Source organism: Macaca fascicularis, chromosome 1, assembly GCF_037993035.2.
Source record: "Macaca fascicularis isolate 582-1 chromosome 1, T2T-MFA8v1.1".
NCBI lineage: Eukaryota > Metazoa > Chordata > Mammalia > Primates > Cercopithecidae > Macaca > Macaca fascicularis.
In genome coordinates, this window is record NC_088375.1 from 189,053,931 (window position 1) to 189,073,905 (window position 19,975).

The following is a 19,975-nucleotide window of genomic DNA, read 5'->3' on the forward strand; positions in this document are numbered from 1 at the left end:
GAGTTAAGGATGCAGTGAGCTACGATCAAGTCACTGCACTCCAGCCTAGGCAATAGGGTGAGACCCTGTTTCTAATTGGAATCCCCTGAAAGAATGTTGAGAAGTTACCAAAGAAATTTTTGTTTCACTCAGTGCCTAACAAGTTAGATTATAAAAGTTTTAAATCTCTGAATTGAGAGCCAGGTATCTAAAAATATATATATATATATATATATATAAATACATAAAAAATACTATGACAGATATCTTAAGGATCCTAGCTGTAGCTAGTACTAAACAAATAGGTAGTTGGTGACTTTGGTAATATACCAGCAAGCTATGTGGTTCTTTGACTACTCATGGGCAACCTGTTCTATTTATGAGAGAAAAATCTAGATTGAAAGACCCATTATTTTGCATTTCTGAATACCTTAGACAGCTGTTTGGAAAATTTGACCTCTCGAAGTGTTGAGATTACAGGTGCTTTTATATAAAAAAGCAAACTCCAGGCCAGGCACAGTGGCTCACTCATGTAATCCCAGCACTCTGGGAGGCCAAGGCGGGCAGGTCACAAAGTCAGGAGTTTCGAGACCAGCCTGGACAACATAGTGAAACCCCGTCTCTACTAAAGATACAAAAAGTTAGCTGGGCGTGTTAGTGCACACCTGTAATCCCAGATACTTGGGAGGCTGAGGCAGGAGAATCAACTTGAACCTGGGAGGTGGAGGTTGCAGTGAGCTGGGATAGCGCCATTGCACTCCAGCTTGGGCAACAAGAGCAAAACTCCATCTCCAAAAAAAAAATAGCAAACTCTGTTTAGGTGACTTTTCTCAAATCCTTAGAAAAGATTTATATCCCAGTCATCTTGTTGGTATAGGTGGTGACATACATCCGTAGTGTCTAAATTGGACTTAAGGGTTTTGACTCTCAGGGCCTTGATTTGATTATTTAACTGTGTCTCATTTTAGCAGAGAGAGAGAGATATATATATATGAGATAGTGATTTTGCCTCCTGTGATTTTATGTTTTGTTTTTTTCATTTACAGAGTGATAGATTCGTGTGGCCTTTCAAATGATTGTGAAATGGTGGAAATGGATCCAAAATAAAAAGTGACTTCTCTACCAAAGCAGTAGAAGATTCTCCATATCTCCTTCCAGTGGCTCAATTCAGATTTTGGGAAGGAGCAGAACAAGTGAAACACAGAAAACCGAAGAAGAAATTCTCATTTTGGAACTATATCTCTCCTTGACTATTTCTTAATACCCATCCCACCCATCTTTCTAATGTTTTAACTTTGCTCTGAATTTATAAATAGTAAAGGCCAAAGACATAGAATATACATTTAGGAGCTTTATACCAAGAAATTTGCCTTGAAAGCTGCTGTTTGTGGAGGGAAAAGTGTATAGCAAATTCCTGTCTGAAATATTTTTATTTTTATTTTTTTTTTTAACAAAGACAAGATTTATGTCCCTAGATTTTGAAGGTTAAGGCAAATATAAATACATATCTGCACACTATTTTTTAGCAGTTGCGTGAGTAAGAATAATGAGATTTGTATTTTAAGGACTTTGTCATGTGGATGTTTTGGAGTTGACTGCTCAGATCTTTTATAGGGCCTTAGTATTTTTGATCTGTCACCTTGATGACATTACTTGTCCACACTTGAGCCCATCTGTCTTTCTAGCTATGACCTTGTTATGAACAGTGTTTGCACTTGGTGCAAATATCCATGTCTTACCTAATTAAGCAACATCATAGTGCCATAACTCAAGGAAGTTGAATGAGGTGAACATAGATACAGCTCTTTCCCCTTCCCCCCTTTTTTAAATGTAACAAATACTTTTTATGTTCCCCTTCCCCCCTTCCCCTTTTCCCCTTTCCCCTTTTGGAAACGTGTCAGGAACCAAATAGTTTAAGATGAGCAGTTGAGGGGACTGAGAGAGTGATCCACACAGAACCTGGCTGCTTTGTGCTTCATCATAAGTCGTGCTGCCGGCCAGGTTACTTAAGCACCCTTTTAACAGGAAAACATCGTGGGAGATCCAGCTGGCCAACTCGAGTTCAGAAACAGGACCACAGAGGTTACACTCTGGGGTAAATATCCATGTGTCTAACTTGGAAAGAAGACTCTATGTATATGCATCATGAAAAATACCTACTGCTTTCTGATGTATTTAATTTTGGAGAATATCAGTGGGGTGATTTGAAGACAGCAACAGATCTCAGGAAAACTGATGCTAGTTGGTATTTGAAGAAATTCATGTGAACTAAATAGAAAAGCTCTTGAGAGGTTGTATCGTCCTTATCTAGGAAGATCCCCCCGCCCACCGCTTGAGGCAGGGTCTCACTCTTGTCACGCAGGTTGGAGTGCAGTGGTGCAATCTCAGCTCACTGCAACCTCAACCTTCCCAGCTCAGGTGATTCTCCCACCTTAGCCTCCAGAGTAGCTGGGACCACAAACGTGTGCCACCACACCTGGCTCCTTTATTATTTTTTGGTACAGATGGGGTTTTGCCATGTTGCCCAGACTGGTCTCAAACTCCTGGCCTCTAGCGATCCACCTCGGCCTCCCCAGGTGCTGGGATTACAGGTGTGAGCCACCATGCCCAGCCAAGAATATCTTTTCTACTGCTTTTGCTAGAATTTACCTGAGTACTTGAAGCAGATTAATCTCTTTTCATAAGTGTCTGTGGTTTTAAATAGATGTTTAATTCTTCAAGTTCTTTGATGTAACAATCAAGAATTCATTAGCTTCCTTCATAAAACCTTCCAGATTCACTGGGTGCAGTCACTCACACCTGTAATCCCAACACTTTGCGAGGCTGAAGCAGGAGGATCTGTTGAGGCCAGGAGTTCAAGATCAGCCTGGGCAACATAGCAAGACCTTCCTCTACAAAAAATAAAAGTCAATCTTCCAGGCACATGTTACCATTTTCTTTTGTTTAGAACTTTTGTTTTAACAAAAATTACTTTTATTTAGAACTTCTCTGAGTTAAAAGGCTTGGTAAGTAATCTATAGAGAGGCTCAGAGGGCAGGTCTTTCTGTAAAGAGGAATCTTAGAATAATTACAGATTCCTTTATACATTGGTATCACATTCTTGTAAACATTAGTGATTTGAGTTGTTTTGTTTTCAGATCCTGGCCATGAGGTTGGATGCCTCACCTTGCTGAAAGGAGACACTGGACCTAAATGGCGCAGCATGATTTTGTTCCTGCTTGGCTAAATTTCTCAACACCACAGTCAGCTAAGGTACTGTTCTGCATTCCTGTAGTAACTTCTCAAATACTAGAGGGTTTGGGGGTGGTTTTTGGTTGTTTTTTGGTTTTGTTTTGTTTTGAGACAGGGTCTCCCTCTGTCACCCAGGATGAAGTGCAGTAGTGTGATCACACAGCTTACTGCAACTTCGGCTTCCTGGGCTCAGACAATCCTCCTGACTCAGCTCCCAGGGTAGCTGGGCCTACAGGCTGCATACCACCACGCCCTGCTAATTTTTGTTTTTGTTGTTGTCGTTTTATAGAGATGGAATTTCACCATGTTGCCCAGGCTGGTTTTCAGCTCCTAAGCTCAAGTGATCCGCCTTCCTGGACTTCCCAAAGTGCTGTGATTACAGGCGTGAGCCACTGCACTCAGCCCAGTCCTGATGTTTTTTAATATATTCAATCTCGTCTGAGGATTTCAAAAACATTTTCATAGACTTAATAGCTTTCTGTTAGAAGGATGTAAGTAATTAGGCAGTCCACATGAGTGTGTACCTTAGTACCTTATTACTGCCAAGTATCTCACTTTTTTATGTTTCTTTTTTTCTTTTTTTAAGTATCTCACTTTTTTCGTTACATCCTAAGGCTTTTCTCATTACATGACATAGTTAAGTCTTGTATTAGCTGCAGCACGCTTTGGAGATTAAACATACTTGCTAACCTGTTGTCGAGGTCAAAGGGGCACAAGTAAAAGGGGAATGGCACTTGGGTAAACAGACCTTTGGATTGAACACACATTTGTTTATGGCAATAGATGAAGAGGAGGAAAAGGTAGAGACAGTGATTGTTCAACTACTACATGGATCTCAGATTAAATTCTAAAAACTGTTTTAGAGGCATTAACCTACTTAATAGTTTCAGGGGAGATGTGTGTTGTATTAGGGGTAAACGCAAATGGAATTACCAGTTTATATAGATTAAAGCAGACCTAGTCACAGTACACAAAAGAATCAGCCTGAGTTATTGATAAAACGTTTGGGAAGCTAGTAAACTTAAAAGCGTTTCCCATTTTGCCAACGAATAGAGGAAGAGTGAAATTGGTAGGCATTCTCAAAAAGGCCTACCTTTCCTATTTTAAAATGTGGACTTCGGGAAAGTGCTTCTGGTCTCATCTAGACCAATGGTCTTTTCTTTGAACTTCATTTTATTTCAACTTTCTTTTACTTATTTATTTTTGAGACAGGGTGTCTGTCACCCGGGCTGGAGTACAGTGGCATGGTCATAGCTCATTGCAGCCTTGAACTCCCGGGCTCAAGCAGTCCCCTCACCTTAGCCTCTAGAGTGGCTGGTACTACAGGCGAGCACCACCATGCCCGGCTAACTTTTTTGGTTTTTTTTGTAGAGATAGAGTCTCACCATGTTGCCCAAGGTGTTCTAGAACTGGCCTCAAACGATCCTGTCACCTCAGCCTCCAGAAGTGCTGAGATTACAGGCATGAGCCACTGTACCAGCCTAAACTTCATTTTGGGATTTTTGTTTGTTTTTTTATAGACAGGGTCTTACTCTGTTGCCCAGGCTGGAGTGCAGTGGTGCGATCATGGCTCACTGCAGCCTTGACTTCCCTGGCTCAAGCGATTCTCCTACCTCATCCTCCAAGGTAGCTGGGACTATAGGCGTACACTACCACTTCCAGCTAATTTTTTGTATTTTTTTGTAGAGATGGGGTTTTGCCATGTTGCCCAGCTGGTCTTGAAATCCTGGGCTCAAGTGATGTACCTGCCTCAGTCTCCCAAAGTGCTGGTATTACAGCAGTGAACCACCACACCCGGTTCTAAACTTAATTTCAAATTGTATTAATGAAATTTGCAGGATCTTATAATTGGCCTAATCTGACCCAAGGCTTGGAGCTAGTGGGCTACATGAGAAGTACACAGATCTATCAGAGAAGAATAATTGTTTTAGCACAGTGAACTAAGTAAAAAGAATTAGAAGACATTCTTTCATTTTCAAAACTATAGTAAGCAAAGTCCTGTGGTTTTGGCATAAGGGGATAGACATAAAAGGAATATAATAGAATAGTGAGTTCAAAAATAGGCCTGTAGAGGCTGGGCTCCGTGGCTCATGCCTGTAATCCCAGCACTTTGAGAGGCTGAGGCAGAAGGGTTGCTTGAAAGCCAGGAGTTTGAGACCAGCTTGGGCAGCAAAGTAAGACCTTGTCTCTACAAGAAAAATTTGAAAAAAACTAGGCAGGTGTGGTGGCGAATACCTGTCATCCCAGCTACTCGGGAGGCTAAGGCGGGAGGATCACTTGAGCCAAGGAGTTTGAGGCCACAGTGAGCTATGATCGGGCTACTGTACTCCAGTCTGGATGACCGAGTGAGACCTTGGCTTTTAAAAAAACAAGGAAAAGGCTTATGTATGTATTTCGTTGATTTTTGACTAAAGTACAAAGGTAATTCAATGAGGAAGTGATAGTGTTGTGTTTTTGAACTAGAAGAACTAGCTTCTATCTGTATGGGGGCAGGGTAAAGAACCTCAGCGTTTGCTTCATACACAGAAAAATTAACTTGAAATGGAACATAAGTTAAAAAGTTAAAACTGTAAGACTTTTAAGAGAAAACAGGAGAAAATCTTTTTACCCACTCGAATGGGTAAAATATTGGCAAGGATATTGATAGTAAGAAAAGTAAATGTAGGCCGGGCGCGGTGGCTCACGCCTGTAATCCCAGCACTTTGGGAGGCCGAGGCGGGCGGATCACAAGGTCAGAAGATCGAGACCACGGTGAAACCCCGTCTCTACTAAAAATACAAAAAATTAGCCGGGCGCGGTTGTGGGCGCCTGTAGTCCCAGCTACTCGGGAGGCTGAGGCAGGAGAATGGTGTGAACCTGGGAGGCGGAGCTTGCAGTGAGCCGAGATCGCGCCACTGCACTCCAGCCTGGGCGACAGAGCGAGACTCCGTCTCAAAAAAAAAAAAAAGAAAGAAAAGTAAATGTAAACATGCTCTGACTTAGGTTTTCCGTGCCAAACATACCCATATTTTCATGGCTTTATGGACTTTGGTCTCTATAATTTAAGAATGTCATAGAATAGGCCGGGCACGGTGGCTCATGCCTGTGGTCCCAGCACATTGGGAGGCCAAGGTGGGCAGATCACGAGGTCAGGAGATCAAGACTATCCTGGCTAACATGGTGAAACCCCGTCTCTACTAGAAATACAAAAAATTAGCCGGGCGCAGTGGCAGGCGCCTGTAGTCCCAGCTACTCAGGAGGCTGAGGCAGGAGAATGGCATGAACCCAAGAGGCAGAGCTGGCAATGAGCCGAGATAGCTCCACTGCACTCCAGCCGATGTGACAGAGCGAGACTTCGTCTCAAAAAAAAAACAAAAAACAAAAAATGAATGTCATAGAATAAAATTCTTTGAAATAGGAAGGGATATTAGAGTTAATCTATAAAGTTTCTCAGACTGCTTCCTTTCAGTTTTATTACCTCAGAGACTTATTTTTTTCTCTCTTGACCTCTTTCATTGTGTGTAAATGAGTAAAATGGGTATGATGCCAAAAGTTTAATATTGTTACAAGTATTATATCTGGAAATAAATGTTTTATAAAACTATAAGAACTCTAGTAGCTCGGTGCTGTGGCATACACCTGTAATCCCAGAACTTTGAGAGGCCAAGGCAGGAGGATTGCTTGAGGCCAGGAGTGAGAGATCAGCCTGGGCAAAATAGTGAGACCTCCATCTCTACAAAAAATTTAAAAGATTAGCCAGACTTAGTGGCATGGGCCAATAGTTCTAGCTGCTCCATAGGCCGAGGCAGGAGGATCCTTTAAGCTCAAGGGTAAGCAGCTGCAGTGAGCTTTGATTGTGCCACTGCACTCCAGCCTGGGCAACCATGAGACTTCATCACTTTTTTTTAAAAAAAAAAAAAAAAGCTCTGTAATTACTACCGACCTCCTAGGGTGATATTTCAACCATTGCCTTCACCCTTATTCCAGAAATACTAAAACTTTAGGATTATTTTTGAGGCAATCGTTTTGATTTTCCTCTCTTACAAGATAAATATTTTTAAGTGTAAAGTTTTGGAGCTTATACTTACAGATATTTGCAAGGTTTTTTTTCCCCTCCCCCTCCTTTCATGCAAACAATTGAAGTGGCTAGCTTTTCTCCTCTCCAATATTTATTATTGGAATAAATATTTATTCCAATATTTATTATTTGGAATAAAGGAAGTGAATTAATGATTGAATATATAACCTAGGACTTCTCTAAATTAGGCACCTGGGGGTACCCTTAGGGTCTATATGTTTATAATACGGGGTTTCTATCACCATTATTACTTGTTTTTTGAAGGCCTGATGCAAAGCCTATTAAGATATTGAAAGGGACTAATAGCTGTTTATCCATTTGCCTCTCCATACTTCATCATCTTAGTCACCTACTGCCACCTTCGAAAAACACGGAGAGCACCTGCCTAGAGGAGAAGGTAGATTTGGAGTAAGCCGCCGTCGACATAATTCCTCTGATGGTTTTTTTAACAATGGTCTCCTACGAACTGCAGGAGGTGAGCTGTGTCCAACTTTCATGACTATATTTAAGCTACTCATTTAGGACAAGCCCGGGCTGTGGGTATGTGTCTGTAATCTTGAAATAGGATCTTTTCTGAACATAGTTTTCATTTAGATTCTCTAGTAGTCATTACACAACTACATTTCTTTCTAGGTCTAACTATGATTATGATTCTCGTGAATCATCTATTCAGTTGGACTGATTTCAGAAATTACCTCACAAAGAAAAGATACATTTTGTGATTTTTTTGTGTGTGGACTTTTTTTTAACAAGTTCCCCTGAAGGCCTTTTGCCGATACCTTAAACCAAATCAGGAAGCAAACAATGTAATTAGTTCCTTTTCTTTACTATTCTAGATTCTTGGCACCAGCCCTCCCTGTTCCGCCATGATTCTGTGGACTCTGGTGTCTCTAAGGGAGCATATGCTGGAATCACAGGGAACCCTTCTGGTTGGCATAGCTCCTCCCGAGGTCATGATGGCATGAGCCAGCGTAGCGGAGGTGGCACAGGGAACCATCGCCACTGGAATGGCAGCTTCCACTCCCGAAAAGGGTGTGCTTTTGCGGAAAAGCCACCTATGGAGATTAGGGAAGAAAAGAAAGAAGACAAGGTGGAAAAGTTGCAGTTTGAAGAGGAGGACTTTGTAAGTATGGATCTTTAGATGTATGGTTAGAAGCCGACAAATAATGTCTGAAATATGAGACCCTGTTAGTAATGAGAGCATTTCAGAAATTACAGAAAAAGGAATTTGTAAGTTGAGGTTTTTATTGTTTTTAGAGGAAAGGGGTTAAGTTGGTAACATTTGAAAATGGTGACCAAAACTCCTATGTAACTTGTAGCAAATTTTTCATTTTTGTGTCTTTGGAATTTAGAAAAATCTTTAATTTCTCTTAAGTCTTACAAAGTTTACTGAGATATAATTTATGTTAAAATGTACTCTTGCGTGTTAAATAGTCTTTTTTCCAGCTATGATAAAACATTTTTTCTCTTGATTTTGTTCTCTATCATATAAAATTACTGTGATATGAACATGTAATTGGGAGTATTTTCGCTGTTGCCTATATATTCAGTAACACTTGGTGTTACTGTGTGTTAAATTACATGCCTTTTGGCCTCTTGAAGGTAGCATTTTTAGAGTATCTATAAAATGTTTAAAATATATTTTATTTAAGAAAAAATTATCAGGCTGGGCTCGGTGGCTCATGCCTGTAATCTGAGCCCTTTGGGAAGCCGAGGCAGTTGGATCACCTGAGGGCAGGAGTTCAAGATCAGCCTGACCAACATGGTGAAACCCCATCTCTACTAAAAATACAAAAATTAGCTGGGCTTGGTGGTAAGCGCCTATAATCCCAGCTGCTCGGGAGGCTGAGGCAGGAGAATCATATGAACCCAGGAGGCATAGGTTGCAGTGGGCTGAGATTGGGCCATTGCACTCCAACCTGGGCGATAGAGCGAGATTCTTTCTTAAAAAAAGAAAAAAGATTATCATTTTAACAAATCAGTATCTTTAAATTGGCCAGGCATAGTGGCTCATGCCAGTAATCCCAGCACTTTCAGAGACCAAGCCAGGAGGATTGCTTGATGCCAGTTGTTTGAGACCAGCCTGGGCAGCACAGCAAGACCCTTGTCTCTATAAAATTTTTTAAAAAATTAGCTGGGCATGATGGCACATGCCTGCAGTCCCAGCCACTAGGGAGACTGAGGCAGGAGGATTACTTGAGTGCTGGAGTTTGAGGCTGCAGTGAGCTATGATTGCACCACTGCATTCATGCCACCACGCCCAGCTAATTTTTTTATTTCTTATAGAGACTAGGTATCACTGTGTTGCCCAGGCCAGTCTCGAATGCCTGACCTCAAGTGATCTTCCCATCTCGGCCTCCAAAAGTGCTAGGATTACAGACACCAACCACCGCACCCAGCCTCTAGCTGTTTTTAAGTAGCACATCAGTCAGTCACTTCTGTTATAGCCATTTCATCAATTAATAGAGTCACCTAAAGAGGAGTGAAATTTAGGCATTAGGTCCTCTACCCTCAAGTCTAGGAAGTGACCTGGGGTCTTGATTTAAATTATATATTAATGTGAATTCCTATTCCCAGGTGACTGTTCTTCAAAATTTTATCCTCAGGAAGGTCTATACTGCCCTTACATATTGAATATTTGTCCAGAATGTTCTAGATAACAAATGGTCCAAAAATTACTGTAATTTCAAACGTAATTTTTATTATTTATACAACAAACTTATAAGCAAATCCAAGAAAGACCAGTGGGAATGATTTGAAAATATAATCTATGTTGCTCATTACACTTAAGCAACTTGATGAAATTCTTATCAAACTAGCAACAAAAGCATTAGCAACAGAACTGGTGGACATGGGTGGCGTGCACCTATAGCCCCAGCTACTTGGCAGGTGGAAGCAAGACTCCATCTCTTAAAAAAAAGAAATGCAACAATTATAGTATATTCTTATTAAAAAACTACTTTCCTTTAATACTTTTATTCTATGATTAAATAAACCCATGATGATTTTAACATAATTTGTATCTGAAATGAAAGAGTATATGTAATAATATAACCATAACCAACTGTGCATATAGAAAAATTTATTTGAATCCCCAACAGTTTTTATTTCTTATGTACTTCAATAAGAAAAAGAGAAGATGGTGGCAAATAAGAAATCGTGTGGAGTAAAGTAGAAGTAAGGGTACCTTTTAAACTGGGTAGTATGCTGCTGATTAGCATAGTTTGATTAGAAGCTTCATTATCAGTCCTGTGACATTCCCAGTGGAAATGATACAAACATTCTATTTTATCAGTTTGCGCATTTTTACCTTCATATGAATAATTCATACTGTAATTCTCTTATTTATGTAAAATTGAAGTTTACATGTGTTGAATCATGGGGCTCTAGCTTAGCAGTTCTCGACTAGGGGCAAGTTTGCCCACTGGGGGATATTTGGCATTACCTAGAGACATCTTTCTTGTCACAACTGGGGTTAGTGCTAATATCATCTAATATGCAGAGATCAGGGATGTTGCTAAACACCTAAAACACACTGGACAGCCCCGTAACAGAATTTGTCAGCCTAAAATGTCAGTAGTGTCATGGTTGACAAACCTTGCTCTAGATCTTCTTTACTACTGTATAGCAAATACTACATTGTGTGAATATACTTGATTTATCCGTTTTTCTGTCAATGGAAATTCAGTTAGTAACTAAGACCTTGTTTTGGAGGCTAAACTTAAAGAATTGGAACTGAGGTATTGTAATTAGAGAAGGAAGAGTCAAAAATAAGATTTCTTTTCCTCCTGCCACCCAAGATGCCAAAAGGAAAGAAGGGCGAGGGGAAGAACTTGGCTCCGGCCCCTGCTATTGTCAAGAAGCAGGAGGCCAAGAAAGTGGTGAATCCCCTGTTTGAGAAAAGGCCTAAGAATTTTGGCATTGGACAGGACACCCAGCCCAAAAGAGACCTCACTCACTTTATGAAATGGCCCTGCTATATCAGGTTGCAGCGGCAGAGAGCCATCCTCTATGTGCAACTGAAAGTGCCTCCTGCGATTAACCAGTTCATCCAGGCCCTGCACCGCCAAACAGCTACTCAGCTTCTTAAGCTGGCCCATAAGTACAGACCAGAGACAAAGCAAGAGAAAGAAGCAGAGGCTATTGGCCCAGGCTGAGAAGAAAGCTGCCAGCAAAGGGGACATCCCCAGTAAGAGACCACCTGTCTTTCAAGCAGGAGTCAACACTGTCACCACCTTAGTGGAGAGCACGAAGACTCAGCTAGTGGTGATTGCATATGACATGGATCCCATCGAGCTGGTTGTCTTCCTACCTGCCCTTACTAAATGGGGGTATATATAAAATGGGGGTCCCTTACTGCATTATCAAGGGGAAGGCAAGAGGGGGACATCTAGTCCACAGAAAGACCTGCACCACTGGTTGACTTCACACAGGTTAACTCAGAAGACAAAGGCGCTTTGGCTAAGCTGGTGGAAGCTATCAGGATCAATTACAATGACAGATACGATGAGATCTGCCATCACTGGGGAGGCAGTGTCCTGGGTCCCACGTCTGTGACTCGCATTGCCAAGCTCAAAAAGGTGGAGGCTAAAGGTTGCCACCAGTTGGGTTAAATGTACACTGTTGAGCTTTCTGTACATAAAAAATAATTAATACAAATTTTTCTAAAGATTTCTATCCAGAGTGACTTGATGAAAAATAGGTAATTAACTTGAAGAGAGAGAGCAGAGGAGCAGAATTGGTTGGAGGAGAAAAATTATTGATGCCGAAGAGGTGGGTTAGGTCTAGAGATGTGCACATGAAAATAGAGATAATAGTTGAGGTTTGTGGGTAGATAAAATCACCCAGGGAGATTAATACATTGGAAAGAAGGGAGGTGTAGAGCAGAACCTGTGGAGTAGCAGTAAGGGAGACTGAGAAGTGGTTAGCTGAAGAAGGAATGAGTATACCAAGAAAAAGTAGGTAGATAAAAATCACAAATTGAAGATGTTTTGGGACCTGATTGCAGTAGGTTTTCTATATTTTTTTTCCTATATGATATGTTTGTATAATTAGAAAATTATTTTAAAATTGTATTGGTTTAGTGTAATTAGCAGTCCTATATTGTTACCTGGGGAAGTTAAATAGTCCTGATTGTCCCTGTGTGCACCACTCAGCACAGACCTCAACAGATAGGTTTTTGTTTGTGTTTTGCTTTTTTGAAGTACATGATACAGAGAGGAACACAGATTTTTAAATGTAGCTGTTACTAAGTATGGGAGAGAGCTTTGACTCTGACAGTTTGGGATGGCCTTACAAAAGTGACAAGTGTGGTTGGAAGGATTAGAGAGTAAGTTGATGATGAATGATACGCTCCTCTTTGGACAGTAAAGAGCCAGATGTGAGGGAAGAGTTTTCTAGGAGTAGGAGACTTGAATGTGTTTGAAACCTGAGGAGTAAGAAATTGGTGGAGAGAAGGGACTCTGAGAGGATGCCAGCAGTATTGGCTACAGCTTTTTCATCTTCTCCAATTCTCCAGTAAAAGCAGAGCTCCCTTTAATATTGGGAGCAATATTAGGATGTTTACTCTTACCACTTGTATTTATCATTCTATTGGCGGTCCTAACAAGTACAATAAGGCAAGAAAAAGAAATGTATACAGTTTAAAAAGAGGAAATAAAACTTTGTGTTTGCAGGTAACATGAAAATCCTAAGGACTCTGTAGAAAACTATATATGAAATTCCAGAACAGCCAAATCATCTATGATGGGAAAGAAAATCAGAATGGTTTTATGGTTGTTTGTGCACAGAGGGGATTAACTGGGAAAGGGTATGAAGGGAACTTTCCGGTTGATGGATGTGTTAATCTTCGTAGAAGTTGGACAGGTATTAGCAATTTTAAAAATTTTTAAAAATTACTCACATAATTTAGTATATTTTATATGTGTAGATTTTACTGTATGAAAATTTTAGTATTAAGAAAAAATATTAGGCCGGGCGCAGTGGCTCAAGCCTGTAATCCCAGCACTTTGGGAGGCCGAGACGGGCGGATCACGAGGTCAGATCGAGACCATCCTGGCTAACCCGGTGAAACCCCGTCTCTACTAAAAAATACAAAAAAACTAGCCGGGCGAGGTGGCGGGCGCCTGTACTCCCAGCTACTCGGGAGGCTGAGGCAGGAGAATGGCGTGAATCCGGGAGGCGGAGCTTGCAGTGAGCTGAGATCCGGCCACTGCACTCCAGCCTGGGCGACAGAGTGAGACTCCGTCTCAAAAAAAAAAAAAAAGAAAGAAAGAAAAAAAATATTAAAATTACCAGTAGTGAAACAAATAGATTTAAACCTCCTGATATGATGGCACTGAGAAATATGCACCATCACTTCTGTAACATTCCTTCCAGAAATGCATAGCCTGGATCTGATCATAGGAGACATCAGACAAGCCCAAATTGAGGATTCTACAAAAGAATTGCAAAATAACTGGCCTGTAGTCTTCAAAAATGTTAAGGCCATGGGGAAAAAAAAAAAGCTCCAGATTAAAGAACTAGAGATATGACAACTAAAAGCAACATGTAAACCTAGATTAAATAAATACTGGGTGAGGCAAAAACCATTTTGCAAAATTTTTCTTTTGCTAAAACATCAGTGGGACAATCTGAATAAGTGTTGTAGATTAGATAATAGTATGCATAAGTATTAATAATTACTCTGATTATATAAAAGATACCCTTTTAAGGAAATGCATATTTAAGGGTAAGTGGCATCAAGTCCTTCAACTTGCCAAATGGTTCAGGAGAAAGCTATAGAGAGAATGGGGAAGTAAATGTGAAATATTAATACAGGTTGAGCATCTGCAGTCTACAACTTTTTGAGTGTGGATGTCATGCCACAAGTAGAAAATTCCATACCTGATCTCATGCAACAGATCACAGTGAAAACTTTGTTTCATGCACAAAATTATTTAAAATATTGTATAAAATTACCTTTAGGCCATGTGTATATGAAACCAAAATGAATTTCATGTTCAGATTTGGTTTCTGTCCCCCGGGTGTCTCACATATGCAAATATAATACGCAGGTACTCCAAAATCCAAAATCTGAAACACAGTCCCAAACGTAAGGGATACTTAAACCTGTATGACTGTCTAGATGAAGATTGTACAGGAATTCTTGGTACTATTTTTGCCACTCTTTTGTAAGTCTGAAATTATTTTATTTATTATTTTTTGAGACGGAGTTTCACTCTTGTCTCTCGGGCTGGAATGCAATGGTGCGATCTCAGCTCACTGCAATCTGTGCCTCTTGGGTTCAAGCCATTCTCCTGCCTCAGCCTCCCAAGTAGCTGGGATTACAGGCATGCACCCCTACGCCCAGCTAATTTTTGTATTTTTGGTAGAGGCAGGGTTTTGCCATGTTGGTCAGGCTGGTCTCGAACTCCTGACTTCAGGTGATCCACCTGCCTCAGCCTCCCAAATTCTGGAATTACAGGCGTGAGCCATTCACTGTGCCTGGCCCTGAAATTATTTTAAAATAAAGTTAAAAATAAAGCAAGTAGAGTTGAGGAACCAACAAAAATCTACCGATGCCATCTACATCAAAGCAAAATGAGATTTCCCCACAAACCCCTAAAGCCGATAGGGACAAACCACCAAAATCTGTATAAGAGGCTTGGTTAATACTAGCATTTGTGCAGTGGGAGCTGAAGGGAAGCAACAGAGCACCTGACAGCATAAAGAATGCCAGCAGAGCCAACCGTTTTTCTGGAAAGCTTGCAGGGCATATTTGAGAAGAGCAGCAGTTAATCGGGAGTGGTTTTCTATAATGGAATAACTGGTAAATATGGGGGCTCTGGGATAAGGTATGAAGGATCTGACTGGACCAGTCAAGAGTTCAAACCACACAGTAGTTTGAATAGAGAAAGTTAATATAAGGAATTATTAACTACAGCAAGATTGGAGTAATGAAGGATTGAGTAGTACAAAGTAAAAAGATCTTTAAAGAAAATAGAAATAGCACAAAGCACAGTTCAGTGATTCACGCCTGTGATCGCAGCACTTTGGGAGGTCGAGGCAGAACGATCGCTTGAGTCCAGGAGTTTGAGACCAGCCTGGGCAACATGGTGAAACCTTCATCTCTACAAAAAATATAAAAATTGGCTGGACGTGGTACGTACCTGGTAGTCCTAGCTACTCAGGGGGCTGAGGTCAAGGATTGCTTGAGTCTAGCAAGTCATAGCTGCAGTGAGCCCACATGGCACCACTTCACTCTACCCTGGGTGACAGTGAGACCCTGTCTCAAAAAAAAAGAAAAAAAACACATGCATACATACATACAGGGAGCAGCCACTACCCTTAAAGCTAAGATAGAGTGTCCAAGAATGAGTCCCCCATTTCCCTACCACCACCCCAGGGCTGAGATTCATACCTGGTTAGAAAGCGCTCAGTTGTAGCCCACTGAATGGCAAAGTAATTGCTAATGTCCTTCACTGGGGAATCGTGCTGAAAGGCTTTTCATGAGAGGTGTCACTCTGCTACAAAACTACTCAGATGGGGTGCTGAGCGAAGCTGCTGGTCTCTGAGCTTACTTGTACGTCAGAACCTGGCTTTGAGGAGCTGGGCACTGTGGGAGTCCACTGAAAAAGCACACAGGAACAGGAAATAAGAATCTCTCCATTGTTCTCTGCTGTCAGAAGTTAACATGTCAGCTGTCAAAGGAAAAATTTTAAAGTGTCCAGGCACATGTTTGCACAACAGGCAGAAGGGATGACTTTATAACTAAGAAGCAGTAACCAGCACAGGGTTCTATCGTTGTTCATACTAACTTTCCAATATACTCTTCCAGAACAAAGTCCCTCACTGAGAGCAAACTGTTGGAAATATAATCCAGATTGAACTGCAGAGAGACAAGTCAGTCAGAGACAAAGGAAAGGAAAGTTTCAGATAAAAGCGGTAGGGAAAGGATAACCAGGACATTAAAGAAAGTAAACCTGGGAGGCAGAGGTTGCAGTGAGTCAAGATTGCGCCATTGCACTCCAGCCTGGGCAACAAGAGTGTGAAACTCTGTCTCCAAAAAAAAAAGAAAAAAGAAAAAAAATTAATGATCCTAAGAAGTTGGTTTTAAAAAAAAAAATCATCTGGAAAAAAAATAAGGGGCTAGAACTCTAGAAAAGAAATAATAAAAGATTTCAGAAAAATAAAGACTAAACAAGAAAGAATAGGCCGGGCGCAGTGGCTCAAGCCTGTAATCCCAGCACTTTGGGAGGCCGAGACAGGCGGATCACGAGGTCAGGAGATCGAGACCATCCTGGCTAACACAGTGAAACCCCGTCTCTACTAAAATACAAAAAAAATTAGCCAGGCGAGGTGGCGGGTGCCTGTACTCCCAGCTACTCGGGAGGCTGAGGCAGGAGAATGGCGTGAACCCGGGAGGCGGAGCTTGCAGTGAGCTGAGATCCGGCCACTGCACTCCAGCCTGGGCAACAGAGCCAGACTCCGTCTCAAAAAAAAAAAAAAGTATAAAGAGAATAATACTAATTTTTTCAAGAATTAGAAGACAGGAAAGGAAAATTTTTTAAATGAAGGAGAAATACGTAGATGAGAAATTAAAACTGGGGAAAAAAGTTTGGCAGAAAAGATCTAATATAGATATATAATAGGATCTTCGCACCTCCACCCCCAGAACGAAAACCAAAATAAAGGAATAGCTTAAATACTGAAAAGTGGCCGGGCGGGACTTTGGAAGGCCGAGGCGGGCGGATCACGAGGTCAGGGGATCGAGACCATCCTGGCTAACAAGGTGAAACCCCGTCTCTACTAAAAAGTTAAAAATTAGCCAGGCGTGGTGGTGGGCGTCTGTAGTCCCAGCTACTCGGGAGGCTGAGGCAGGAGAATGGCGTGAACCCGGGAGGTGGAGCTTGCAGTGAGCTGAGATCGCACCACTGCACTCCAGCCAAGGTGACAGAGCGAGACTCCGTCTCAAAAAAAAAAAAAAATACTGAAAAGTATAATTCAAGAACATTTTTCTGAAATACATTTAGATTTGAATCTACAAATTGAAAGGACAGTCAGGACGACTAAAATATACTCTTACAGACTACTAGAACAAAAAAAGATATCCTTTAGCCATTCAGGCATAAAGACTGAGTTGTTAAAAGAAAGAAAACCAGATAGACTGTGACAGCAAAGCTTTATAACAAGTAAATGGAGTAACAATTATGATAAAATGTGAGCCAGAGATTTTGTGCTTTGTCAATCTAATGTTCAGTTATAAAGACCACAGACAAACATCAGTGTGTAAGTTCTTGGAATATTGCTCTTTCCGCCATTGTTTCGCGCTGTCACAGTGGTGCGTGTGAACATCCTACCTCATGCTCTCAAGAGTATCACCAGTGCCAAAAAGAGCAGCAAACAACGGGTTCTTATTAGGCCATGCTCCAAAGTCATTGTCCAACTTCTAGCTGTGATGATGAAGCATTGTTACATTGGCAAATTTGAAATCATTGATGATTACAGAGCTGGGAAAATTGTGAACCTCACAGGCAGGCTAAACAAGTGTAGAGCCCCAGCTTTGATGTGCAACTCAAAGATCTAGAAAAACGGCAGAACAATCTGCTTCTATCCCACCAGTTTGACTTCATCATATTGACAACCTTAACTGGTGTCACGGACCGTGAAGAAGCAAGATGAAAACACACTGGAGGGAAAAATCCTTGGATTTTGTTTCTAGGGATGCATTACATATTTACAAATAAAATGCCTCAAAAAAAAAAAAATTTTGGAATATTGTTCCCAAGACTTTTCCTGAGAACTATTAAAAAACAAGCTTCTGCCAGGCGTGGTGGCTCACGCCTGTAATCCCAGCCCTTTGGGAGGCCGAGGCGGGCGGATCACAAGGTCAGGAGATCGAGACCGCGGTGAAACCCTGTCTCTACTAAAAATGCAAAAAATTAGCTGGCTGCGGTGGCGGGCACCTGTAGTCCCAGCTACTCAAGAGGCTGAAGCAGGAGAATGGCGTGAACCCAGGAGGCGGAGCTTGCAGTGAGCTGAGATCGGGCCACTGCACTCCAGCCTGGAGGACAGAGCGAGACTCCGTCTCAAAAACAAACAAAAAAAGAACAAGCTTCTGACAAACCAGAAAGATGATAACAAAAGGAATGGTGGTATGTATTAAATGTATGGTTAATTGTAGAGCTAAGATGAAATGAGGGTTAAAAGAGAGTTCACATGTGATAGTTATATGATCTGACAATCTGGATATAGTATAACTTTTTTAAAGTGGAAAGATAGGGAGAACATGTCCAAAAAAAAACATTTTGGTAACTGGTGAAATACTGACATTGCTATTCTGAAACTTGTGCGTCATATGAGATAAAGCAATTAAATATGATATTCTATCCTTTGTATGCCTGAAAATCGGGATTCTGTGTAGAAGAAAATAAAAACATAAAATAGATGTTCCGTAAAATCCACAAGGGTACTCAGTTTGAATTGGGAATATCAGTAATAAGTTATGAGGTATTTTAGCTTTGGAGTGAAAAATACATTCTTCTAGGCGGTTCTGTCCACTGAAAAGACATGGGACCAATGAACAACCCCATAGCAATGAGTGACTCTACTGCTCAGATTGTGATCTTGAAATAGTTTATCCAGACAGCATACTTAAAAGAAGAGTCTGGAATATTTTTTCAAACTAGATAGCAAAGAAGTAATTAAAGAACTACTAGGGTTGTAACAAAAGGATTTAAAAGCCAAATTGAAGAGGGTTCCACAGGCCAAACATGGGATAGTTTTATGCATCAGTTAATGATAATAATGGCGAGGGTTGAATCACATCAAATTGGATTTAAATCTGTGAATTCACAGTAATGCCTGCCTCACCTTAGGAACAAGCATGTATTATATTTTTCTATATGAACTGTACCGTTGAATTGCCAAATAGATGAGGGAAAGTTCCTATTTATGGAAGTATACTACTTTATAAAGAATTGTAATATTAGATCATTGTTTTTGCATCTTGTATTGAGTTGACAGTTTTAGGCTGTGAGCGTCAGTGTCAGCCAACATAACCAAAAGAAGCACAACCACGTGTTATGTGTGTGTCTCCTAATGGAAGAATACAAAACCACTAAGGATTCTGTAACCTCTAGAAACAACTACCAATTTATAGAAAATGCCGAGGCGTAAGATTTTCTAAAACCTAGTAGATTAAAAGTTGAGATTGTTTTTTGGAGACAAAACTATAGTGTCAAGGGAGACACAGTTGGATAGTAAAAAAAAAAAAAAATTCTGTGATCACCATAAGAGTATTTTTTGTTTTTTTTTCTAATGAGATTTGTAATGTCTTTCTGGTTTGGCAGGTAATGTTATGTTGCTTAAACCATGTAGTGTTTAAAAGAACTTTTACTCATTAACTTATTCGTTTGTTTTATATTTTTTTCTGTTTATATTTTACTATTTTTAAAAGTTTTAAAACTGTACATTTTTAAAACAGTGGAAAGAGATCAAAGATACTGTATAAATAGGAGCATTGTCTCTGAGAACCCTGGATGCAATATGACCAAGAACACGTGCCTGTTAAAATGAGACAAGGAAACAACCACAGCTTTTATGACTGGGTACTGCTTCTGCCTCTACTACTCCATCTAGAGGAATGTATTAACCTGTACTTCAAAATCTGTCACTGATTTGTCCACTTATATAGAGAGTTGGTAGTTTCATTTGCATTTGTGCTTG

At 40.7% G+C, this 19,975-nt stretch overlaps 1 protein-coding gene across 9 annotated transcripts in view; it reads left to right on the forward strand.

Moving 5' to 3' along the window:
• The window catches only part of GPBP1L1 (GC-rich promoter binding protein 1 like 1), a 61,946-nt gene that overhangs the window by 25,365 nt on the left and 16,606 nt on the right, over positions 1-19,975 (forward strand). For 5 of the 9 annotated variants that reach the window (XM_045371872.3, XM_045371868.3, XM_065523327.2 and 2 more), the window contains 4 exons: positions 1,026-2,074; positions 3,117-3,231; positions 7,613-7,742; positions 8,104-8,390. In XM_045371872.3, coding sequence (XP_045227807.1) covers positions 3,172-3,231; positions 7,613-7,742; positions 8,104-8,390 — 477 coding nt within the window. In that variant the 5' untranslated portion in view covers positions 1,026-2,074; positions 3,117-3,171. Of the gene's footprint in view, positions 1-1,025; positions 2,075-3,116; positions 3,232-7,612; positions 7,743-8,103; positions 8,391-11,067; positions 11,943-18,275; positions 18,403-19,737; positions 19,858-19,975 lie in introns of those variants that run through there. The other 4 variants (XM_074008112.1, XM_074008104.1, XM_074008096.1 and 1 more) reach the window with 3 other exon arrangements.